At 36.5% G+C, this 21,745-nt stretch overlaps 1 protein-coding gene across 1 annotated transcript in view; it reads left to right on the top strand.

Moving 5' to 3' along the window:
* Positions 1-19,019, top strand: part of SEMA3E (semaphorin 3E) — a 136,979-nt gene extending 117,960 nt beyond the window's left edge. Inside the window, exons 11-17 of the mRNA XM_071550105.1 lie at positions 651-873; positions 3,511-3,602; positions 4,777-4,818; positions 7,899-8,065; positions 13,622-13,689; positions 15,229-15,368; positions 17,358-19,019. Coding sequence (XP_071406206.1) covers positions 651-873; positions 3,511-3,602; positions 4,777-4,818; positions 7,899-8,065; positions 13,622-13,689; positions 15,229-15,368; positions 17,358-17,810 — 1,185 coding nt within the window. The 3' untranslated portion in view covers positions 17,811-19,019. The remainder of the gene's footprint in view (positions 1-650; positions 874-3,510; positions 3,603-4,776; positions 4,819-7,898; positions 8,066-13,621; positions 13,690-15,228; positions 15,369-17,357) is intronic.
* Positions 19,020-21,745: the final 2,726 nt, after the last annotated feature.

The raw sequence follows: 21,745 nt of genomic DNA, 5'->3' as shown, positions 1-21,745 counted from the left end.
ATATGCTTTGCAAACTGGTAGATTGATCAATGCAAACATTGGTATTTGAAGCTAAATTGTGATATATAATACTGTCATTGTGAATTAGGAATTAGAATCAAACCTAATACTACTAGAATGCTTGAAATCAAGAACTATGGTTGCTGCTGGCATAATTTTTAAGTGTGCTTAGTTTCTTACGGTAGTACATTTTGCAATCAAAAAATAACACTAGAGATTGATTTCAAGCACTAGTGTTCTGCTGATTTTGCATGGCTGTGACTCTGCTGGGGCAGGAAACCCCTTCCTCCTAACTCTGTCAGTGGTCATTTTGATTACATCTTCGATTTGAGTTTAGGGAAGACATAAGCACTATGGCTTTTGTCAAATTCTAAAAATGTTACAATTTGTTCTCTTAGTATGTCAAAGAGGGAAAAACTCACTTTTTCTAAACATGACAATGTAAAGGCTCTGTTCAGCATTCCCTTTCTTCTCCTTATTAATAATCCGCGCATGCATAGCGTTCGCTGTCCCAATTCCTACTGTGGTCTTCTGTGCTTGTTTATAGGTCAGGTTTTCTGTAGACTTGACTTTACACCTGAAAACAAGAGCTGTTCCTGACAATTTATTTGGCAAACCTTCAGGATAATCTATACTTTCTGGTTTTGTAGTGTGCCAGCAAGGTGAATGGAGGTCTGTACACTACTACTAAAGACTACCCTGATGAAGCTGTCCATTTTGCCAGGAGTCATCCACTGATGTACCAGCCCATCAAGCCTGTTCATAAGAGACCAATACTAGTTAAAACAGATGGAAAGTACAATCTTAAACAAATAGCAGTGGACAGAGTGGAAGCTGAAGATGGGCAGTATGATGTCTTGTTCATTGGCACAGGTAATCAAAGAAAACAAGAAAGAAAATTTAATAAGTGGGGGGGTTGGGGTTTTTTTTTGTTTGTTTGTTTAGTTTTGTTTTGTTGTCTCCAAGATGAAGGAAATCAGTACAACATTCCTGTTTAACAATCTTTCTGTGTACGACTGTGCTAGTTCTCATCTTACAGAATTTGTTAGTCATTTTAGGCATGTGCTTCACTGTGATGATAATGTTATATGGGAAAATAATGGTAGGGAAACATTTAAAGACTAGAAAGAAAATCTTAAGATTCCATTTTAATTTCTTTTCTTTTCCAACAAGAACCTTAAATTAAATTGCTGGACAACCAGCCTTATTTTTTGAATTTCAGAACACAATCCTGTATCTGAACACAGATCTGAGCTGAGACCTGGAAACCTGAGACTAACAAAGGTGATAATGATTTTTCAAACATATCAGGTCAAGTTACAGGTTTTGTTCCACAGTTTCTTTTCCCCAGTTCTGGAGACCAGTCTAGCTAATACCATTAATAAAAACCCAAACCTGCCAGGTTCCAGATTTGGGGTTATAACACAGCTCAAGGAAGGCAGGAGGAAATACCCAATGTTCTAACAGGAAATACCTGTTAAAAGTTTCTTGCCAAGTTTTGTTGTCTTTCTTTTGTGCCATTTTCATAAGATACAGAAAGCTTGTTTAAAGAGAATTTTTAAACATCTTCCAAACAAACACAATTAAGGCAAAATATAACATAGGCCTGCCCTAAGTCTAAGAAAACAGAGAAAAAAACTACATATCCAAGTGGCATTTGAAAAATAAGAAAACTTAGGAAAATAAGTGGAAAGGCTGGAACTAGACAAGATTTTAGCTACATCTTATCTGTCTGGAAAAAATCCAAGGATCCTTACATTCACATTTAATCAGTTTAACAACAAGAGTGGTATCACAAATCATTTTGACCATTTTGTCTAGGAAAGCAGTTACAGTGAATTATATTTTACTAATGAAATTCCTCTGATAAGCACATTTTAGTGTTGAGAACATTCAAAAAATATTTGTAGAATAGCAAAGGCTTATTTATATTATTTATCTTATTTCTAAGCTGTTAAATGGCCTCAGTGCAGTCTTGCTATTGGACTTACTGTGGTCTATAAAACATTGCATCATGTGTTGCTTATTTCTGTACAGCATATTTCACATTTTTCATATTTTATGCTTGCATTTCTGATTGAGATTCTTTCAAATATGCTTGTACACAAGTCCTCTGTTCAGCAAAGTTGAATCCAAAGGGGGTCGAGTGTACATTTTAGAGCTTTGCTGGACTGGCCCCCCACAGCTGCTTGGTCTTCTCAAGCTGTCTGATCGCAGGTGGCAAGAAATTCCAGCAAAAGAATTTGGGGTTTGGAAACTCTGGAAGGAAACCTGCAACCTCTACTCTGGAAAAGCTCCCATCAGAAAACTCACTGCTTCTTTGGGCAATATAATGTTGGAAAAAGTTATTTTTTTTTAATCCCAGCCCAGCCTGCTGTGTGACATAAGTAAGCAACGTCTTACAGCTGAGCAAAAGTTTCCTTAGAGTAGCAGTGCAGGTTAGAAAGGTTCATCAAAGGCGAAGTCTGAACATCAGAGCTTTCACATGTCTGTCAGCAGGATTGGAAGAGAGACTTACTTATGAAAATCAGAGCTCAGAATACAATTTCTTTTTACTATCCCATCACAAAATGGATGCCTTTGATTACACATTCTCTTTGAGAAATGGTGTATGACCCCAGTTTAATGGTTCCTCTTTTTGTTTGCCCCTTTGATCTTTTGCTGAACATTTCTCCCAGTGCTTGCCTGCTTAATATTTCCCCTGTAAATCAAAGGTGACTGAAAGTAAGAGAAGAAAGGAAGTGTTATTCACCATTGTTGATGACAGATTTTCAGATTAAGGAGTGGAAGCCCATTCTATTCATAGCCAGCAAGGCAAAGCCGAAATAGTGGAAGACCAGATGCTATTTTTGTGTTTTAATTTCCCATGAGAATTGCAGTGACAGAGAGGTTGATAAATCTAAACTCCAATGTGCCATAGTATTTTAGATATTTTAGTTTGTCTTTGTTTGAGTAACACCTTCAGCTCAGCAACAGCTCAGTGTTTCCCTAGAGGAGGATGAGAATTGTGCACAATGAACCCCTGAAGGTTTTCATTCTCTTGCCTGGGGGAACGGAGGTGCTGCCAGCAATTAAGGATATTAGTAGTTTCCTATCTAGTGTAAACAGTCTGATCCTATAATTAAAGCTACTTTACACTTGTTTGCCTCATGGACTCAGCTTTCACATACTCCCATTTCTTTTTCTTAAATGTGGTCAAGTTCTATGATCCTTTTGTTATGACCCAGCATTTGAAAAATACAATTAATCATGTGTCTTAGAAATGTTTCAGTTGACTCTTATTGTCCAGGGACAAATTGTCCTTTTTAATTTTTTAAAATTTTTTTTTTATTTTCTAAGAGTAGGACTTCTCATTAATCTCACCAATATGCAACTATCTGTACATATTGTTAAATTTCTGTCCAATAGCAATTTGAAGAAGTCATGTAAGGCATTTGAAGGCCATGTAAATGTTTCCTCCAATCATAACCTTTTGTTTTGTTTTGTTTCTCTTTTTAAATTTATTCCCAGATAACGGCATTGTGCTGAAAGTCATAACAATTTACAATCAAGAGACAGAATCAATGGAGGAAGTGATTCTTGAAGAGCTGCAAGTATTCAAGGTGAATTGTACTGTATATGAAGCATGTATATAAGTCTTGAATTTTCTGCAGAGTTAAAATATCTAAAAAAGATCTGAAGATAGTCAAATATATAATAGCTGTGTGCAAGAAATTTTCTAATAATCTAGTTATTTTGTGACAGGAAAACTTCATTTTCAAATGAAGTTTTTTCTAATATGGAGTTACAACCCAAGTACTGAAGCATATTGAAGCGTATCAGTTCTGCTGTCTTTCTGTTTACATGCTTAGAGGTTATAGTGATACTTTTGATTAGAATTTATTGCATTTTATTTAATTTTCCCTCATATCCAATTAAGTAATTAAAAGAGTATAACTGCACGCACAAAAATGTGCCCACTACAATCTTGGAAGCTTAAATGAGGTCCAGATAGAATACCCAATCCTCACAAACAGTGAATCAGTTACTCTGTCTCTACAGTGGGCAAACCTGAGTCCTAGTGAGGCAAAACTGTTCTCTTTGAGAAGAACCAGATTAAAGCTCAGGGTTTGGTATGTGACAAAGCTAATATAATGAAATTCTCTTAGTGAGTATTCACATCATGTCACATTAGGCATATAAAGCAGGAGGCTAAGCTACTGCAAACCCTAGGGAAAATCTAACATCAAAAGTTAGATATTTAAATATGGTTCCTACACTTAGGGAGTGTAACTATTGACTCGTTGCCTAGGGGGAAAATCACAGAATTTGCCCCTCTTGATAAAGTTGTTTTTCAATAGAACTATTAGGGGCTATGTCTTGGTACTGGAAATCTGAGCAGAGGGCATAGAGGATAATGGTAAAAGAAGGAATTCCTGCTATTTTTATCTTATCTTCAGTGAATGTTTTGTTAAAAAGAACACTCCACTTATCACTCTCAAGTAGGACAAAAGAGATTCAGTGGTGGCAAGAGCTAATGTCTTGTTTGACAGGAAAGTTGTAGTGTTCCTGTAACTCTGATAATCCTGAATTAAGTGTTGACTGGTTGTTTTTAAATAAACTCTTTTAAATCAATACTTCTGAGATTCACAGTTTCCTTACACTTTTCTTAAAGAAATTAAAAGTATCTAGCAAAGTCGAATGTAATAAATGTATATCAATGCTATTTTGCCTAATTTATTGCCATAGTAAAAAGACATTCTTTTTACTAAGTATGTAAATATTTCCTATTTTTAGATGCCAGTTCCTATTATTTCTATGGAAATCTCTTCCAAAAGGGTAAGTATTTGACGAGTTTGAAATACAAAGCTTGTGACTTAATTGTAATGAAGTTGTAAACTGTATAGAGATAGACAGATGCATAGAGAGACAGATGCACATCATCTATAATGAGATCTGGTCAGATACATGCAATATTTCTGTAATGCAAACTTATGGCTATATGCTCTGATCCTTCATGAAACATTTATGTTTTTCAATTCTAGTTAAATGTCCTTAGATCACACTGTTGTGCATATCAAAGCAAGTAAAAATCAACTTGTTTCGTGAGTTACTGTCATAGTAATCATGGCAGGGATTAGCTTGGTGGATATTGCAATGCACAGAAATGTTCCTTGGTGATAAATGCAGACAGATTTCAGCTCATGGGGATGTCAGTGCAGAAAGAACCTTGCTGGCTCTCCAAATGCTCAGCTGCCCAGTAGGGCTGTTTGTATCTGAGTCCCTTTTGAGTTTCTGCTAGTTTCTGCTAAAATGAACACCCAATTTATTACTTGTGGGTAGATTCTCATCCATATCATATCATTGTATCATCTCAGCATGAAGCCATAAAAATTATCTGAGGATAGTTACATCTTAATGCTAACCATATCTAACAATTATGTCAGACATCTGGTGCAATATAGATGCACATAAACATAGTGAAACACAAGTAACAAAGGATGAGAATTGTATTAATAGGAGGTATGAGTGTGGCCCAAAAGATTATTTTGGTGCTTAGCCAGCTCACATTCTTCCTGCAGGTAATGTGGAAAGACAAAGTCCTCTGGTGATTCAGAGGTGGATCTTGGATCTAAGTATTCTGAAATATTTTCTGCATCAATCTTTTCCATGTACTGTGAAAGCAAATCTGAAGACTAGATTGTCTAGCACTGCAACCAACTGATCATCTGGAGAAAGACTCGGTGTCATTCCAGATATTTGCCTTACCTTTAAGTTTCAGTGAATTGTCATGGTAGAAGGGTTGTGTTGGAAGAATAAAAAGGAGATACTTTATCAAAAAAATGAAGTAGCATTCCTTCATTACATCTGGCTCCAAAGAGAGTTTCTAATGTTACTAATTCAAGAATCTGGAAAGAAATGTTAAAAAGCCACCAAAGAAATCCAGTGGTTGAAGAACAAAACTTCTTGTGAGAAGTAAAATTATCTTAAATATTTCAAGATATCAAAGAGAAGACTGATGGAGAACAGGAGAGCCAGATATATATTCTACATGTGAAGTGACTTCCTACATTGTGTATGGAGATTTTTGAACATTGATAGTGAAACAATCTCAGATTAAATATCCAAGTTTAGCTTGTTAAATATAGATAAACTTATTCTTGAAATAGAATACAGTTTTCTGAGGATAATTAAATGTTGAAAAATATGTTAGGGACAGGCTGGCACTGTGTCTTCAAAATCAGTGGAAATATAAGTAAGTTAAGTATATCTAAAAAAGTTTATTTACCTTGAGCCTTTTGGTCTCCTTTGAACTTGGAGTTACTGAGCCTGTGGAGACCTCTTTGCTGGTTATGTCTCAATATCCTTATAACACTGACCAGTCTTCACCAAGTCATGGTACAATGAAATATCTCATTTCAGAGCTGAGCAAGTTATCTGCAGAAACTGGGAAAGAATGTTCTTCTTTGATGTTCATTTGGCTAGATATCAGCAGCTTTTTTGCCCTCCACTGATGAACCAAGACTTTGAAGGGTCTTTACGCTGCTAAAAGATAAAAGAGAAAATCCCATCTCATATGTCTCATTGGAAGTGTTTTCCATGTCTTCTGGGACAATCACAGTGCAGTCTTTGCAAACAAACAATTCCCCTCAAACAAGTATCCTCAGTCTCATTTTCATGCCATTTGGCAGATTGAGTTCCTGCTACTATCATCTGGTTTGCTTCAGCAGAAGAATTCTTCAAGCACTGCAGTTACCAGCCTCTCCTATTTTCTTTTCTTGGCATCTCTGAAAGTTAAATTTCTGAGATCTATACAGATATTAGAGTTTTACTTAGAAACTAGATTGAACTATCTGGATTAGAATTTGTGTTTTGTGATAGCCTAATTCAGTTGTCAGTATTTTCCAGCTTTAAGTAATTTTAAAATACCAGATATTGAAAGCTTGGTCAATGAGTGAGAATTATGGACTAAGTTTGGCCATTAGAATAAAAACAGTTAAGGAATCCCTTTTCTGACTGGTAAAACTGTGGAAGTGAGCTGTGCAAAAGCTGTTTCTGTTGCAGTGCACTCTGGATATTTCTGTGTTCAATTTACATTCATCAGTGACAAGACTTTTTCTCAAATTCCTATAAATTCAAGATATTCTCCTCTGAATTTATTGTGCCAGCATCTGAAGAATTAGATTAATCATTTGTCATTTCATTTGAAAAGGACATTTATGTGAACTCAGAAGATTCAAACTGTACTAATGCTGAAAAAACCCCAATACTCTACAAAAAAACCTCCAAAACATTAAAGAAATAGATAATGACTGGTTAATTTATAAGGAAAGACTGCACAGCAATGGGAAAAAAAAATTGAAAACTCTCTATCTCCTGTGCATTGAGGGATTATACAAGTCATAGAACTATCGTGCATGAGAACATGTGACCATATTTTAAGTAGCCACATCAAGAGTTAAATTTACTTGAAAACTCCCATTTTAAAATTGAGTTTGCTTTTAACTCTGACATATTTGAAATTCTTTGTTTAAAGTCTTTTATGTCAAGCTGTTTTCTTCTGCAGATCAGTTAGTTGACAGAGAAGTGCAAAGAGGGAGGCATTAGAAATATTGAGGAAGAAAAAGAAACCTCTGCCTATTCAAACACAAACCTTGCAGAGCTGAAACTTCAGATGTGAGGAAATGTCAAAACAAACTTGTTCATTTTGCCTTCTTTCTGTTTCTCTGTCCTCGTGTAGAAGAGTTTAATCTGTAATCAGATATTCTCCTACAGAGTAACTGTGCCTCCCTCAGGGCACAGGCTGGATGCACATCTTGCAAGCAACGACAGATCTAACATTTTTTAATAACTGCACTGGTAACAGAAGCTTTAGTGGAAATTCTAGAATTTAATCTTATGTTGTATATTCTTTACAGCAACAGCTCTACGTTGGCTCTGAGTCAGTCATAGCACAAGTGAAGTTTCACCAGTGTGACATGTATGGCACAGCCTGCGCCGACTGCTGCCTCGCCCGGGATCCCTACTGTGCCTGGGATGGGATCTCCTGCTCCCGCTACTATCCCACAGGGATGCAGGCAAAGAGGTGAGACCTGCTGTTTTTTCTGATGCACTTTTTGCAAAATATCTACACAAACAGTTCCTGCTGCAACACAAAGTACCTCGTATCTCCCTTTTTTACAAATAACTGAACAGTGAGATATCAGCTGCTAATTTATCAGCATAACCTTAGGGGATTGCAAGTAGCCAAATTCACAGGATGGCATAAACTGCAGTATCAGGACTAGTTTCATGAATAAAGGTAAATCACTTAGCAAATATTTGCATTACATTGTAAACAAACCTTAATTTCCTTATACATCTTTTCCTGTGCAGAGAAAAGATAATTTACAACATCAAAGACGTACTTTGATAGTATTATGCAGCCAGTATATCACACATCAATAACATATAGAATAGAATTTCTAAAAAAAAAAAAAACAAGGAAGAACCATAACAGTGTTAATAGTCAATACCTTCATCAGCCAAAATCAAACCAGAATTACTGCAAAAGCTAAGGTTCTGGTTAGTTTTTTTCAGTAAATTGAAAGGCAAGGTCCTCTAGAGGCCAGTTCAAAGCACAAAACTGATTTCAGTGCTTTAATTCTTTCCTTGTGAAGATTCCTCCTCTCTATCACCATTCACTTATTCTGTTGTCTGCAGTCATTTCCCTATCTTCTTTCATTCCCTCTCAAACCCAATTTCTGCAATTCACTTACACAAATCAAGTATCCTGAAAATGCATGTTTTAATCTAGACCTTTTTACTAAACTTATTCCGCTTTGCCACCTAAATAGAGTAATTTCTAACCTGAATCAGCAAAATTTTGGTAATGTATAATTCTTTCTGTAGCTTTTTTTGTAATAACTGGTTCTGCAAATATATGTTTAAATATATATTACACCTACAAGGACTGCAAGGATTAGAATGAATTGAGTCACTTCCAAAGAGAGTTTTGACAACTAGTGAAGGTGGTTCAATCAAAACCAAGTCATAGTATCCCAAATGTGTTATTGTTTCTTAAGGAAAACCAGTAAGGTAGGGTTTTGTTTTTTATTATTTTCTATCCTGCATATTTTATCTTTTCATGAACCTGGATGCACTCAAACAAATGCAAGCTGACAATAGTTAGGCACAACAGAAATTTCTGTAGATTTTTATTAAAAAAATAATTAATACAGTGATGCTTGGGTGACATGACTTTTTGGATAAGGCATATCAAAAAGTAAAAATTAGAAATACAGTCTATGGCAAGAATCTCTTGGATTTACTGCACTAAGGCATAGGTTAAACCAAGTAGGAAATCTACACCACTCCTACAAGCAGGATTGCATTGTCTTCTCATGTCTCTAGCAAGTAGATGTAAAAGGAAGAACTGGTCTCTGGTTGTCTGCTTGGTGTGAGATGTCTGGTTAAAATTTTCAAGCTCTAGATTAAGATGAGCAGCTATATAGTGAGCCAGGTAAATTAATGTCCTACAGTATAAGCAGAAATTAGATTATCATAATTATAAAACATATGGGTTACTCATCTAATGACTGTAAAAGTCATTTGGAGAAGGGCGGGGTTAAAAAGTTTCTCAGCAGCGTGTTAGCCTGCAAACAGCATCACCATTTATTTTCTTCCACAGGCTACTTACTGTCCAAGAAAAGATAACAGAAACTCACTCAGCCCTGAACTCTGTTGTACATGTTTAGCATATTTCTCATGTAAGACAATTTCCAGAGTAGGAGCCTTTAAGTCCCCTGACACACACTTTTATCCAGGGCTGAGTGATATGGGCAGCACCCCAGGCACCTTCCTGTTCCTTACGTCCCTGACATTCAGCAGGTCAGTCTCTAAAAGAAGAAAATACTGCTGCTATCACCCTCCTTCTCTTGAGATAAGCACTGCAGCAATGGAGAAGGGATTTGCACTCAATTGAATGTTCTTGAAGTCTGCAAAACTTGTTTTGCATCTAATAGTTTGAGGAACAGACAGAAAGACTAACAGTATTCAGAGTCATGAATGGCATTTGCTTTGTTGACTTCAACTCATAGCTGAAACTCAGAGCATTTCCAGTTTAAGAGCTTAGACTAACTCTGTAGTAGGTGGGGAGACAGGGAGAGCTCCTCCAAACATGTGTATGGAAGTTGGTTTAAGTTGCTTCCCATCAGGTGCCAGGTGAAGAGGACTGCTGGAAAAGGCAGATCCTGGTAGACAGCGTGGAGTTTTCTGATACCAAGTGGCACTGAACATGTGATAAACCTGCCATGTCTTCCTTGGGCTCCAGGCAGAATTAATGCCACATCCCAGAGCATTCATATCTTAATCTGGCCTTTTCCCAGAACTCCAGATTTCTGCTCAAGCTGTACATGGTAGTACAAGCAACATGAATGCAAGGGGCATTGCAGAGCACTCATTCCACCTGACATCCCTCCCTTCACTGGAACTTGTGGAGCTGTGCATTACATTACAATACACTAGAGCTGGCCTTAACACCACCTCTATCTGCTCAAATTTGGCTGTCATACTGTGCATTTAGGTGGACTTCCGACTTGTAAGAGTATTGCTGCTAGTGAGTAAGAGCAGAGCTCAGAGCTCTCCTTTTAATTGCAGTCCTACTGGTGAAGAGTTGAACTAGGTAGGAATGTACAAGGTGTCCTCCTCACTTTGATTCACAAGCTATCTGCTTTAGATCCTATTGCCTCCAAGGTATAACAAGTATAGAGAAATATTAAATAGAAATCTGTAAAATAAGGCACGTAAAGGATGTAGAGAGAAATGAAGCATAAATAGAAAACCCCTCTGCTTGATATCTGGGATTAATTTTTCAAATTGTGAAAGTCTTTATATAATTCCTTGTACATGCATAGACTAGATAATTAATTAAATGTAGGATTTACTTAAGGACAAATAAGAACTGCCAGAAATCCCATATGTTGATCCTGGGAGAACAGCACACTACAATACAATGGTAATTACAAGTGTATGGCTCCTGCATACTACAAATGTTTCAGATGCCAGAAGGAATTTCTATTGCATTCAAATTTCACAAAGTGCACTTGGGAAAGTACAGGTCCAGAAATGCTTTAGTTTACTGTTACCTTTGCAATCTGATTTAGGCACGTTCAATTTTTATCTGAACAAGCACTAAATTCTACAAGTGAGATTCTTGACTCTACCAGCTTACTGTCCAGGCTGAAAAAAGGCTGAAGTAATTTTAAGATGTCTTTGAGCCTGGGGAGATTTACTGTGATTCTTTACCTAATTTTTAGAAGCTGACAGTCACTTTCCTGGCTACTCTCCCTCTCTATCCTCTTTCTCCATCATCCACTCCACCAGTAGGCGCACCGTCTACTGATTTACTTATGCAAACCACATTGGTCCCTTTTCTACTCATGACTTTTTGACTTTGCCTCATCCATTCCCAAGAAATAAGAAAGAATCATGAAAATTATGGTGATGATGATGATGACTGTATTGCTTTCTTGGACATAATTTTTGCTATGTTCTTGAGTTACTGACTGAAATCTAAGTTCATGAAATTACAGACTGCAAAAGACACTTCCATGTACTCAGTAATCTCTGAAAATTGTTCTTTATAGTAGTTTGTCTCAGGGACTGTCTGGTACTCTATTATTCGTGGAATTCTGAATACAATAACTTCTAAGAAAATAAAACCACAGTAGGCTTATGTCAGTATTTGTGAAATGAGTTTATCTCCTAACATCTCCCTCTCTTTCAGCATTTCTTCCCATTTTTTTTTCTTCTCTTCAAGAAAGTAGTAATTGAAGGCACTGCTAAATGTATCTTCCCAGTCTTCACACTCACAACAGTACAATTCCATCAAACAATTTCTTTTTTTTCTTGAACAGTTCTGACAACTGGAGAAATAAACCTGTTTTACAGTACTAAGATTTTTTTTAACTCTACCGTGACCTTAAGGAACTGAAAAGTAAATTGAACATACCTGCTACCTGTCCCATTCCTGCTAGATAGGGCTGTTGGGCCTGACAGCAGCAGGGTTTTCTTGTTTGTTTTTTTCAAGGCTAATGCACATCCTATAGTGTTTATGTGTATTTGTGCAGGAGAATTTCTCCTCTGAGCAATCAGTTTCCACAGACATGCAAACCTAGTGGCAGCATTATTCAGCACTAACAGCTTGCAGAGTTATCAATAGGCATGGCTGCAGCATCTATACATGTCTATGACAACTCCCAGGGAATGATTAAGTTGCTACCTCAGAAACTCCATTTTTGTTTAATAACATGCACATATTTTTAGCACTTTTTCCTTAAAAGGCCTAGTGCAGTCCCCACTGAATTTCAAGATTCTCCCAAAACAACAATGGCAGAACATTGGTTCTACTTTGAATATCAGTAGAGGTTAAAACTGTCTTCTTGGTCCACCAACACCACTTGATCAGATGACAGAACTCATAAAATAATCACTGTCTACTGCTAGGTTAGACATGCAATGAGTAACATCCATGGACAAGATTTTTAAATAGTATCAATCCAAGTAATTCCAGTAAGTTCTATTTATGCCAAATAAAAGATCTGTCTTTTGTGTTCACATAACACTGGAGAGAAACATTACTTCAGTAGTAAATGCAAAGAATAACAGACCTCTTAGCCTTTGCTTGTTTCTAGCATATATAATTTATCCTGTACACATACGTGCTGTGTAAGATTTGCATATTTCTTGGGTTAATTTGTTAGGTATGGCACTGGCTATACAGTGTAAGATTACTCTTTGTGCAAATATAGACAAGGTACCCTTAGTTAAGCTAAATTTCAGGTTGTAGAATGTACTATATCAGGCAAGATACAGCATTCCAATTGACTTTTATTTTCAAGCTAAGTAATCTTAATGTTATTTATCAGGTCACTCAGAGTTAAAGCACGATTCTTCTAGGAATGCACCATATGATCATGGTTTTCATTTTTTATGTAAATGCATATAAACCCCCCAAACCTCAATGCTCAGAATTATTTTTCTTTCAGAAGCACTTGCATTATTTCCAGGTCGAAACCAAGGCTCACAGGTTCTGACCACAGGTCTACCACTAGGTCACTTTCTAGGCATGGGCAAGTCATGACTGTGTCTGTTTCCCTGTTGAGAAAAATGAGATTAGTAACTGTCTGCTGTAAAGGTGTAATGAAATAAAGTACTTCCCCTGGGCTTTGAGATTCTCAAGTGAAAAAAAAAATAACATGAGTGACAAATAAAAGAACCACCATTCACAAATATGGGAAAATGTTCTAAATTAAAAAAGGAAAATTTTCTTGGTTTCCAGGGAAATACAGATCCAAAATACAGGCTAAAGGCCCAATTGATTGAAAGTTATCCAGTTGGGTCAAAGAATCTTGTTTTAATATTTATAACGTCTCAGTGTAGTTATGCATAAACTGGACTCTTCTGCAGACAAGTGTGTTTCTTTTTCTCAGATGTGATTCCCAGTAGGTTTAGTGGAGAGAAAATAGCAACGCATAAATGAGTACTTCTCACAACAATGCTAATTTAACTCCTTATGTTTTTAATTAATGCTACTTTAGTAAAGCCAATAATATGTAAGCTAAACACGTTCTCCAAAATAATTCTATTTTTTCTCCTCCAGACGTTTCCGCAGACAAGACGTTCGCCATGGAAATGCTGCACAGCAGTGCTTTGGCCAGCAGTTCATTGGTAATCTAGTCACACATGTACAAATTGCTAGTAAATGCCTGGAACAGACAGCATAGTTTGCCAAGAATGTAGTATGATCCAGACCATGGTTTCACCTGAGTTTTTTCACTGGCAATTCCTGCAATGTTATAAGACTTGTGGGGATGAGGCCAGGCCATCCAGATCTAAGAATTGACTGTTTCAGTGGCAGGTCAGGTGCATCTCAGAACATTCATGTGGTCCTGAAGCCTTGATATTCAGACTGAAGATGTGCTTAATGAATCTCAGTGGCTTCCAAGAGAAATAAAACCACAAAGATGGGACAGGAATAAGAAACAACAGGGCTGCATCCCAAAATGAGTATGAAATAATGTCAGGATACTTAGCCAGAATTGAAGGGTCTCCATAGCACAGACATGGGCAACGACATGCCAGAGCAGAAATGTCTATTTGTAATAATTATCAAGATTTCTCAAAAAAAAAACCAAAAAACCCCAAAACCGAAAAACTAACAAACAAAAAACCACAAACATTAGTATGTCTGATACTGTTGTCCAAATCTTAGAAAGTGATGATTTTAAACATTGGTATTGGGAATGGCAAAACAGAGAAAACAGTTGCCTGCATACCCTCAGTATTTTGCAGGATAACACAGAATATATTCATATAAGAAAAGAAATAAACTATAAAAGGTTTTTCCAGAAAGATAGCCAGAGAAACAATATTTTGAATATTAAATATTGGATAGATACTTTACCAGAGAGAGCTTCATTAAAAATGAAGTCCATTGGAAGATATAGTACATTTTGGAAAAGTATATTCCAATATGAAATACTAATTTTTAATCAAGTTGTAAATACAACAGAGAAATCACAATTATATAAAACAGTGTATTTTTTAGGGTTTAAAACTATTTGGTCTCAAGAACCTTTCTCACAATTATGGAATAAGATGGTTTCATTAATGAGGCAATTGGCTTCCTCCAGTGTAACAACTTGCTTATCTTCCTCCAGGTATTTTGTTGGATGGAAAAGCAGAGTTGAATTTTGATTAAGTTCATTCACCTTGGTTTTATTAGCATCCTTGGGCCAAAACAATGCATTCATTTTACACATGTATAACCTAGATATGTATAATACTGATTATTTATAGTTTTTAAGAGTTTAATTTTACAAAAGGTTACATACTCTCATTCGTAGCATTAAAAAATGAATTATTTATTATATTTAAACATGTATTGAATCCTTTTGTTTCACTGAGTGAAAATGAAATTAGCTATTCATGAGAACCAGGCCCAAGAAATTAGCAGTGTGAAAGGCTGAGATCTGTTTCTCTGTGTTTAATCTTAGGTGAATCATGACACAATGTGGTCAGATGATGTAAGAGTCTGGGATGATGGGAATATTTACTTAGTAGGTCAGACCTTACCAGTTGTTACTTTTCAGTTGCTATCTGATTAGATCTGAATTAAGCTTCACTCCTAAAAGTAAATATATCCTGAATGTGGAGTGTAACAAGTATTTGCAGTGACACGTTTTTTAAACATTTATTTCTTTCCAGGTGAAGCCTTGGAGAAGACTGAGGAGCGACTTGTTTATGGAATAGAGTACAACAGCACCCTTTTGGAATGCACCCCTCGGACCTTACAAGCGAAAGTAATCTGGCTTGTCCAACGAGCACATGAAACTAAGAAGGAAGAGGTAAATATTCATATATACTGACTTTTTTTCTTTTTCAGCGAAAGAGCCTACTGTTAAAAGTATTACATCTTCACTGAAAGGCCTGTCAGCAGCTGCTGAAATGTATGTGGGTGTCAGGGAAGATCATTATATTTTTCTGGCCTCTTGAATTAATAGATCTGAGAATTTCATCTGGTGTTTGCATTCAGCATCTTGAATGCAGATGTTAGAAATGTAGTGAAGCTTATTTAAGATTTCAAAACAAAATAGAATCCACCACTTTTCTTGGTTGTTATTGCAGGGGTCAAATGTGTACATATTACTCCCAACGTTAACATAGTTTAACATCCATTCATGCCCAAATTTTTGTCCAAATCCCTAATCTCTACATGGTTTTTCACACTTACCAATTCCTCATGTATTTAATTGGAAGATGCCTCTTTACCCATAAACATTCTTACAACAGAACTAATAATCAGGTCTTTCATAGAAAGTGGTGAACTGTAAGGTGGTGAGGGTGTCCTACTAAATACACATACCTTCAAACCCACTGGTTCAGACAATGGCCACCACAAGTGTAAATTCAAACGGACTCTAATCTTATACTACTAGGATGAATTTGTTTTAATGTTTCTCCCTGAAAGTTATTGTACTTTACTTGAATAATTACATGGTCATGAGAAAAAGATAAATAAAAGCATAGAGTAGTAGAATGGTAAAGTCATACAATCACAGAATGGTTTGAGTTGGAAGGGACCTCTAAGGATTGTTTAGTCCAAACTGCCTGCCATGTGCAGGGACACCTTCCACTAGACCAGGTTGCCCAAAACCCTATCTAACCTCACCTTGAACACTTCTAGGAATGGGGCATCCACCGTCTTTCTGGATGACATGTGCCAGTGATTCACTACTCTCACAGTAAAAAGTTTTCTTTATTTTCAATCTAAATATACCCTCTTTTAGTTTAAAACCCTTGCCCCTGTCACTGTCCTGTCCTGTCACTACAGGACCTGGTAAAAAGTACCCAACTTTTTGAAAGTACTGAAAGGTCACACTAAGGTCTCCCCAGAGGCTCCTCTCCTCTAGGATGAACAACCCCAGTTCTCTCAGTCTTTTTTCATAGGAGAGGTGCTTCATTCCTCTTGTATTTTTCTGACTCTCATCCAATCCCAGTCTAACAGGTCCATGTCTGTCTTTGACTGAAGACTCCAGAGCTGGACACAAATATTCTTGTTGTGCAGCCAAGGATACAGTTGGCTTTCTGGACCCAAGTGGACATGGCCAGCTCTCATCCAGTTTCTCAACCCCCACTACCCCAAAGTCCTTATTTTCAGGGCTGCTCTTGATTCCTTTGTAACCCAGTACTTCTGTTTAAGTTCATCACCTTATTATTAAAGAGAAAGCTGAGTGTATCACTGTCCTGAACACTTCTGCTACTGGATTAGACATCTCAGTGCTCTTTCCTTACCACCATATGCAAATGCCTTGTATTCCACAACCTGTCCCTTGAGAGTGGTAGGGGGAACTGAAACACCAGACTCAGAACAGAAGCTTTAAAATCACAATTGTCCTGCAGTTAGATATACAAATACATCAGAAACATACCAGTTTGTAAGAGAATTGACAGCAACACTTATCACAGGTCAGCTGGCAAATGCCCGTTTGTTTTCATCCAGTAGATTATTTGTATGTTTCTAATTTATTTCCCTCTATGATTTAGCCACAAGTCACTAAGCCGTTGTGGGAAAACAGGGAACTGTCTGCTCCACTACACATTCTTCCATGCTATCCAGATTCTTCAGATTGCTTTCCTTTTACAGTTCAGTCTCTACTTCAAGTAAACATTTTTGTTATAAGAAAGCCCTGTGAATTAAAGGTTTGTGGATCTCTAATCTTCTCTCAAAATGTAATATTAGATTCCTGAAAGCACCATTCAGAAATAATTTCACTGGTTTAATGTAATAGCAAAGTCCTGTGCTCTATAACTGCATCAATTTACTTTTTTTTCAGGTAAAGACAGATGATAGAATAATAAAAATGGACCTTGGCCTTTTATTCCTGAAGCTGCATCGGCTGGATGCAGGGACTTATTTTTGTCAGACAGTGGAACACAGCATTGTTCACACTGTCAGGAAAATCACCTTGGAAATAGTTGAGGAGGAACGTGTAGATGAAATGTTCAATAAAGACTATGAGGAGGAGATACCTCACAAAATGCCATGCCCAATGCAGAGCAGTATACCTCAGGCATCAAAGCCATGGTACAAGGAATTTCTTCAACTAATAGGTTACAGCAACTTCCAGAGGGTGGAAGAATACTGTGAAAAAGTGTGGTGTACAGATAAGAAGAGAAAAAAGCTGAAAATGTCTCCATCCAAGTGGAAATATGCCAACCCTCAGGAGAAGAAGGCAAGGATCAGACCAGAGCATTACCGGTTGCCCAGGAACATAGCTGACTCTTGATGGACAAAATCCATCCACTGTTTCTGAGCAAAAGGACTTAAGTAAGTTGGAGAAATCAGTCTTGGCTTGAGTAAAATACACAGGTTTATATATATAAAATATTGGGACTGAAAAAAAAAGCTATGGTAAGTTATATTGTACACTCATGATGACTGTTAGAAGCATTTTAAACAAAATCCTCTCAACTATCTGGTTCTAAGTAAGTCAATGCAATCAGATTTTTGTGTTAGGGAAGACGTGACAATCTTCAGACTTTGAGTGCTTGAATCAGTTTCCTGTGTTGACCTTGCTTGCGCTGTATATTGTTGCACATGATGGCATATTTAACAAATTCAAATAGCTAAGCATTCACAAATGAATGAAAAACATATCCTTTGTTTCACAAATTTCTCATGCTTCTGAAAGTGACACATCTTAAGATCTTTCCTTTTGATTGTTACCTGTCTGAGTTTATCACTGAGAACAATGAGTTTTGCTAATACAGTGTACTGCTATTTCTAAAGATAATGAAGATAATGAAATCCTGTTTACTTCCCACTTTTTTTTTCATATCAATCCTTTATGAAGTGCAATGTGCTCTCACAGCTAAATAATATTGCCTGGTAACTTGATGTAAGTCAAATGCATGCTGAGAACACAGACAGAATGAAATTCATCAATGTATCTGTATAAGAAGTTGAACTAATGGTTTAGATAGAAAACGAGCCCATCTTGTGTCTAGTACATGGCATTAGTGATGACACGAGTTAAAGGATCGCCCTCTTGTGGCAAAAGAAAGCAAAATCTGATACTAAAATTTATTTTTTGAAGAAATGTGTGTAAGCAAAGAAGTATTACTGAGATCCACAGCTGGTTCATTTTTAGCAAACACTTCTGGTCTCCATGTGGTAAATCCAGAGATTTAGACAGCAGTGTTGGAAGTCATTTATACTGGAAAGGCGGCATTTAAAGTAAGTGATGCTTTATGTTGTTATCGTGCTTTTGGGATAAAATGCAGTCATAAAAAGTTAGGATGTAGATTAAAAACAAAAACAGCATTATGCAGCTGTGTTTCTGTAGTTTCAGGATCTGCTCCACATAAATCTTTTTCTGATATGTGATCTCTGGTCTAAAGGGCTGCTTTACTGCTTTTGTGAGTGATACTAGGAGAGATCAAAAGAACTAAGTCACTTACAATCCAGGTCTCCTATCAAAAAAAAAAAAGTACAAGAAACAGATACAGAAAATTCAGAAAAACTAGCATTTCACTACCCGAGAAACCTGATGTTACAATGTGAATTGGACATTGTAATTTTTTTTAATTGGAAATTAAAAAAAAAAAGTTATAAGCACAAATGAGTCACAAATTGGTTAATTCCTAAAATGAGAACATAATGCCAATAAAGGAAATAACCAAGCTGATATAGATTCTTCTGCCATTGAGAACATATATCAGCTACAAAGAGCTTCAACTTTTAGTCAGGGAACAGCTTGGATGACAGAGATTTGCAGTTTGCTGTTGTACCAAATGCAGGAATCAATGTTTGGAAAACAGGCTGATGAGAGAAACTCACTGCTGCTCTTGGGACCAGTAAGCTTTTAAGTGCTCCTCCAGGAGCAGAGACTGTCCTGGTGTTTGAAAACAGCCCATGGACACACTGTCAACAACTGGAGTATGAGGAAAACAGGGTTATAGAGGATACTGGATATATTCACTTTTCTGTGACAGTTTAATGGAATTTAGTTGCAGTTAGGATCCTCTGTTTGTTGACAGCTATATGGAAAGTGGTCACACTGGAGTCTATGGCAGAGAACATTCACAGAACAAGCATTCCTTGTTATACTTAATCCCCAATACAATCCTGGCTGGCATGCTTGATGGAAAAAAGCATAATTTTAAAATACCACTGAAATCCTTTTCTGATCAATTATGGAGTCCACTTCTTTTAAACAGCAATGGTAGTTATTTTTTACTTTTTGATTCATTTGCAAGTATCTAGTTCCAAATGTATCATTAATGAAAAATTAGAAAAGAATTATAGCATCTCAACCTCATGGAATATATATAATTTTGTGTCTCATTCTGAGATTTCAAGAAATATGTGATAAGGAAATCCTGATTCTTAATTTAATATGAGAGTGTGTATTTTTAGCTCCCCATCCCTTTAGTGGTTTCATGTGGAAAATTCCATTACATCTTTATTTACATTTTAAAATTTAATTTCTTAGCTTACACCTTGCTCCTTTCATGGTTGCAATGTCTGTGAAAATTCAGAACTACAAGGTCTCATTCAAAGAGTGTTCTGACACCTATGAGAGAAAGAGTGACAATGTATTTTCGAAGGATATGCACAAATGTGCTCGTACATAATGTTATTTAAAATGCTTCTTTGTATATTTGGGGGCATTGTCTGCTTCTTTTCATTATGAGTTTGATGTATTTTGTATGTGCATGAAGTTGTCAAACTATAAATATAATTAAAACCCATTTTTGGCTGAAATAATTTCTGTGATTTCTTACTATTTATTTTCCCCATACAGTATGATTATGTGCAGATCACTAGTCATGCATTGTTATTTACATATGGCCTTTACCATGTACTTCCTGAGCAGAGAGTACAGATTAGGACAGAAGGATGTTCATACAAAATTACGAAGTTTGAAACTGTGACCCAGAGTAATGAATAGATTTAGTTCATTAATGTCAGGTAGATTTGGGGAGCTATGGTTAGAGCATCATCTGCTGCATGAATGTGTTTTGAGAGTGGAATATGGTCATTAAACCCAGAAGATTTCAAATTATGGAAATTGACTGAGAAACAACCATTTGGATAAAGCTGTGAACTCTACTATGTTATGTGAGGAGGGAAAAGCCAGATCCCTTGGCCTAAACACTTTCTTTGCCTTGCTCTTTTGTTGTCAAGGAGATTACTGTCACCTTGTACAAACTACTATGCTCTCAGATTCTATTGGGACATCAAGGCAGGAGAGTGCTAACCTGCTGTGAAATTCCTGGCTTGTATACCTCAAAATAGGCTTTTGGGATATACACCACTGTTTTGTAGCATGAAACAGATCTCTTTAAGTAGGCAAGAGAGAAAAATAATTGCCCTGCACCCAGCTACCTGAATAGCAAAGTTAACAGTCATATTTGAAGAAATGCTTGAATTATCATAATGTGCACAGTTATACAGTTTCTCTTATTCTTTTATTTTCTTTTATTTTGAAATAGGAGAGGTGAATCAATCAATTTCCCCCTAAAAAACAGACAGTCAGTTTTAAAAAGTCCAGCAATCTCCTTAGTCTACCTTGGGGCACTGAGGCTGTAGTTATTTATGCAACTCATGTCTCTGGCTCCAAAAGGCGCAAATGCCTCTGAAAGCTGCACTGTCCAGATAAGAGGCACTAAAAGTGAGCTTTTCTACAGCTGTAACCTAGCAGGATGTTTGCAGTTCCTATCAGCCCTAGAATCCTGTTCACTTCACCAAATTGCTGTTTTTAATGGAGAATTCGTAACATGAGTATTTACTGTAAAGGAAACCATCTTGCCTTTAGGGGATATTTATTTTTTAATTCTAGCAATGAGTGATTTTTTTTAAATTTTAAATTTTTTAGGAAATAAGTTATCTGACTAGCACTATAAACAGAAAGATATCAAGTAAACCTACTGGTGACTATGAGTTAATCAACTTTCTACAGTGATATACACACTGAAGAACAAATTCACCAAATATCAACCTAATCCATCACTGTTATCCCATTTCACAAAACACTTTTGCTCCTTTGAGATATGACTCTAATGTAATGCTGAACCAGGAAATATTTTGTTAAGCATTTGTGCACATGGGCTGAAGTGAGAGGTGCAGAACAGCGTAGATGAAGCATAGGAGCCTTATCTGCCTGATTCCTAGATTTCCTGAGGTTCTTATCCCTGCCTAAAAAGAGAAGATTTAATT

The sequence above is a fragment of the Pithys albifrons genome, chromosome 3, assembly GCF_047495875.1.
Source record: "Pithys albifrons albifrons isolate INPA30051 chromosome 3, PitAlb_v1, whole genome shotgun sequence".
In the NCBI taxonomy this organism is placed as follows: domain Eukaryota; kingdom Metazoa; phylum Chordata; class Aves; order Passeriformes; family Thamnophilidae; genus Pithys; species Pithys albifrons.
Note: the sequence above shows the minus strand (reverse complement) of the source record. Positions and strands in the feature narration are given on the sequence as shown.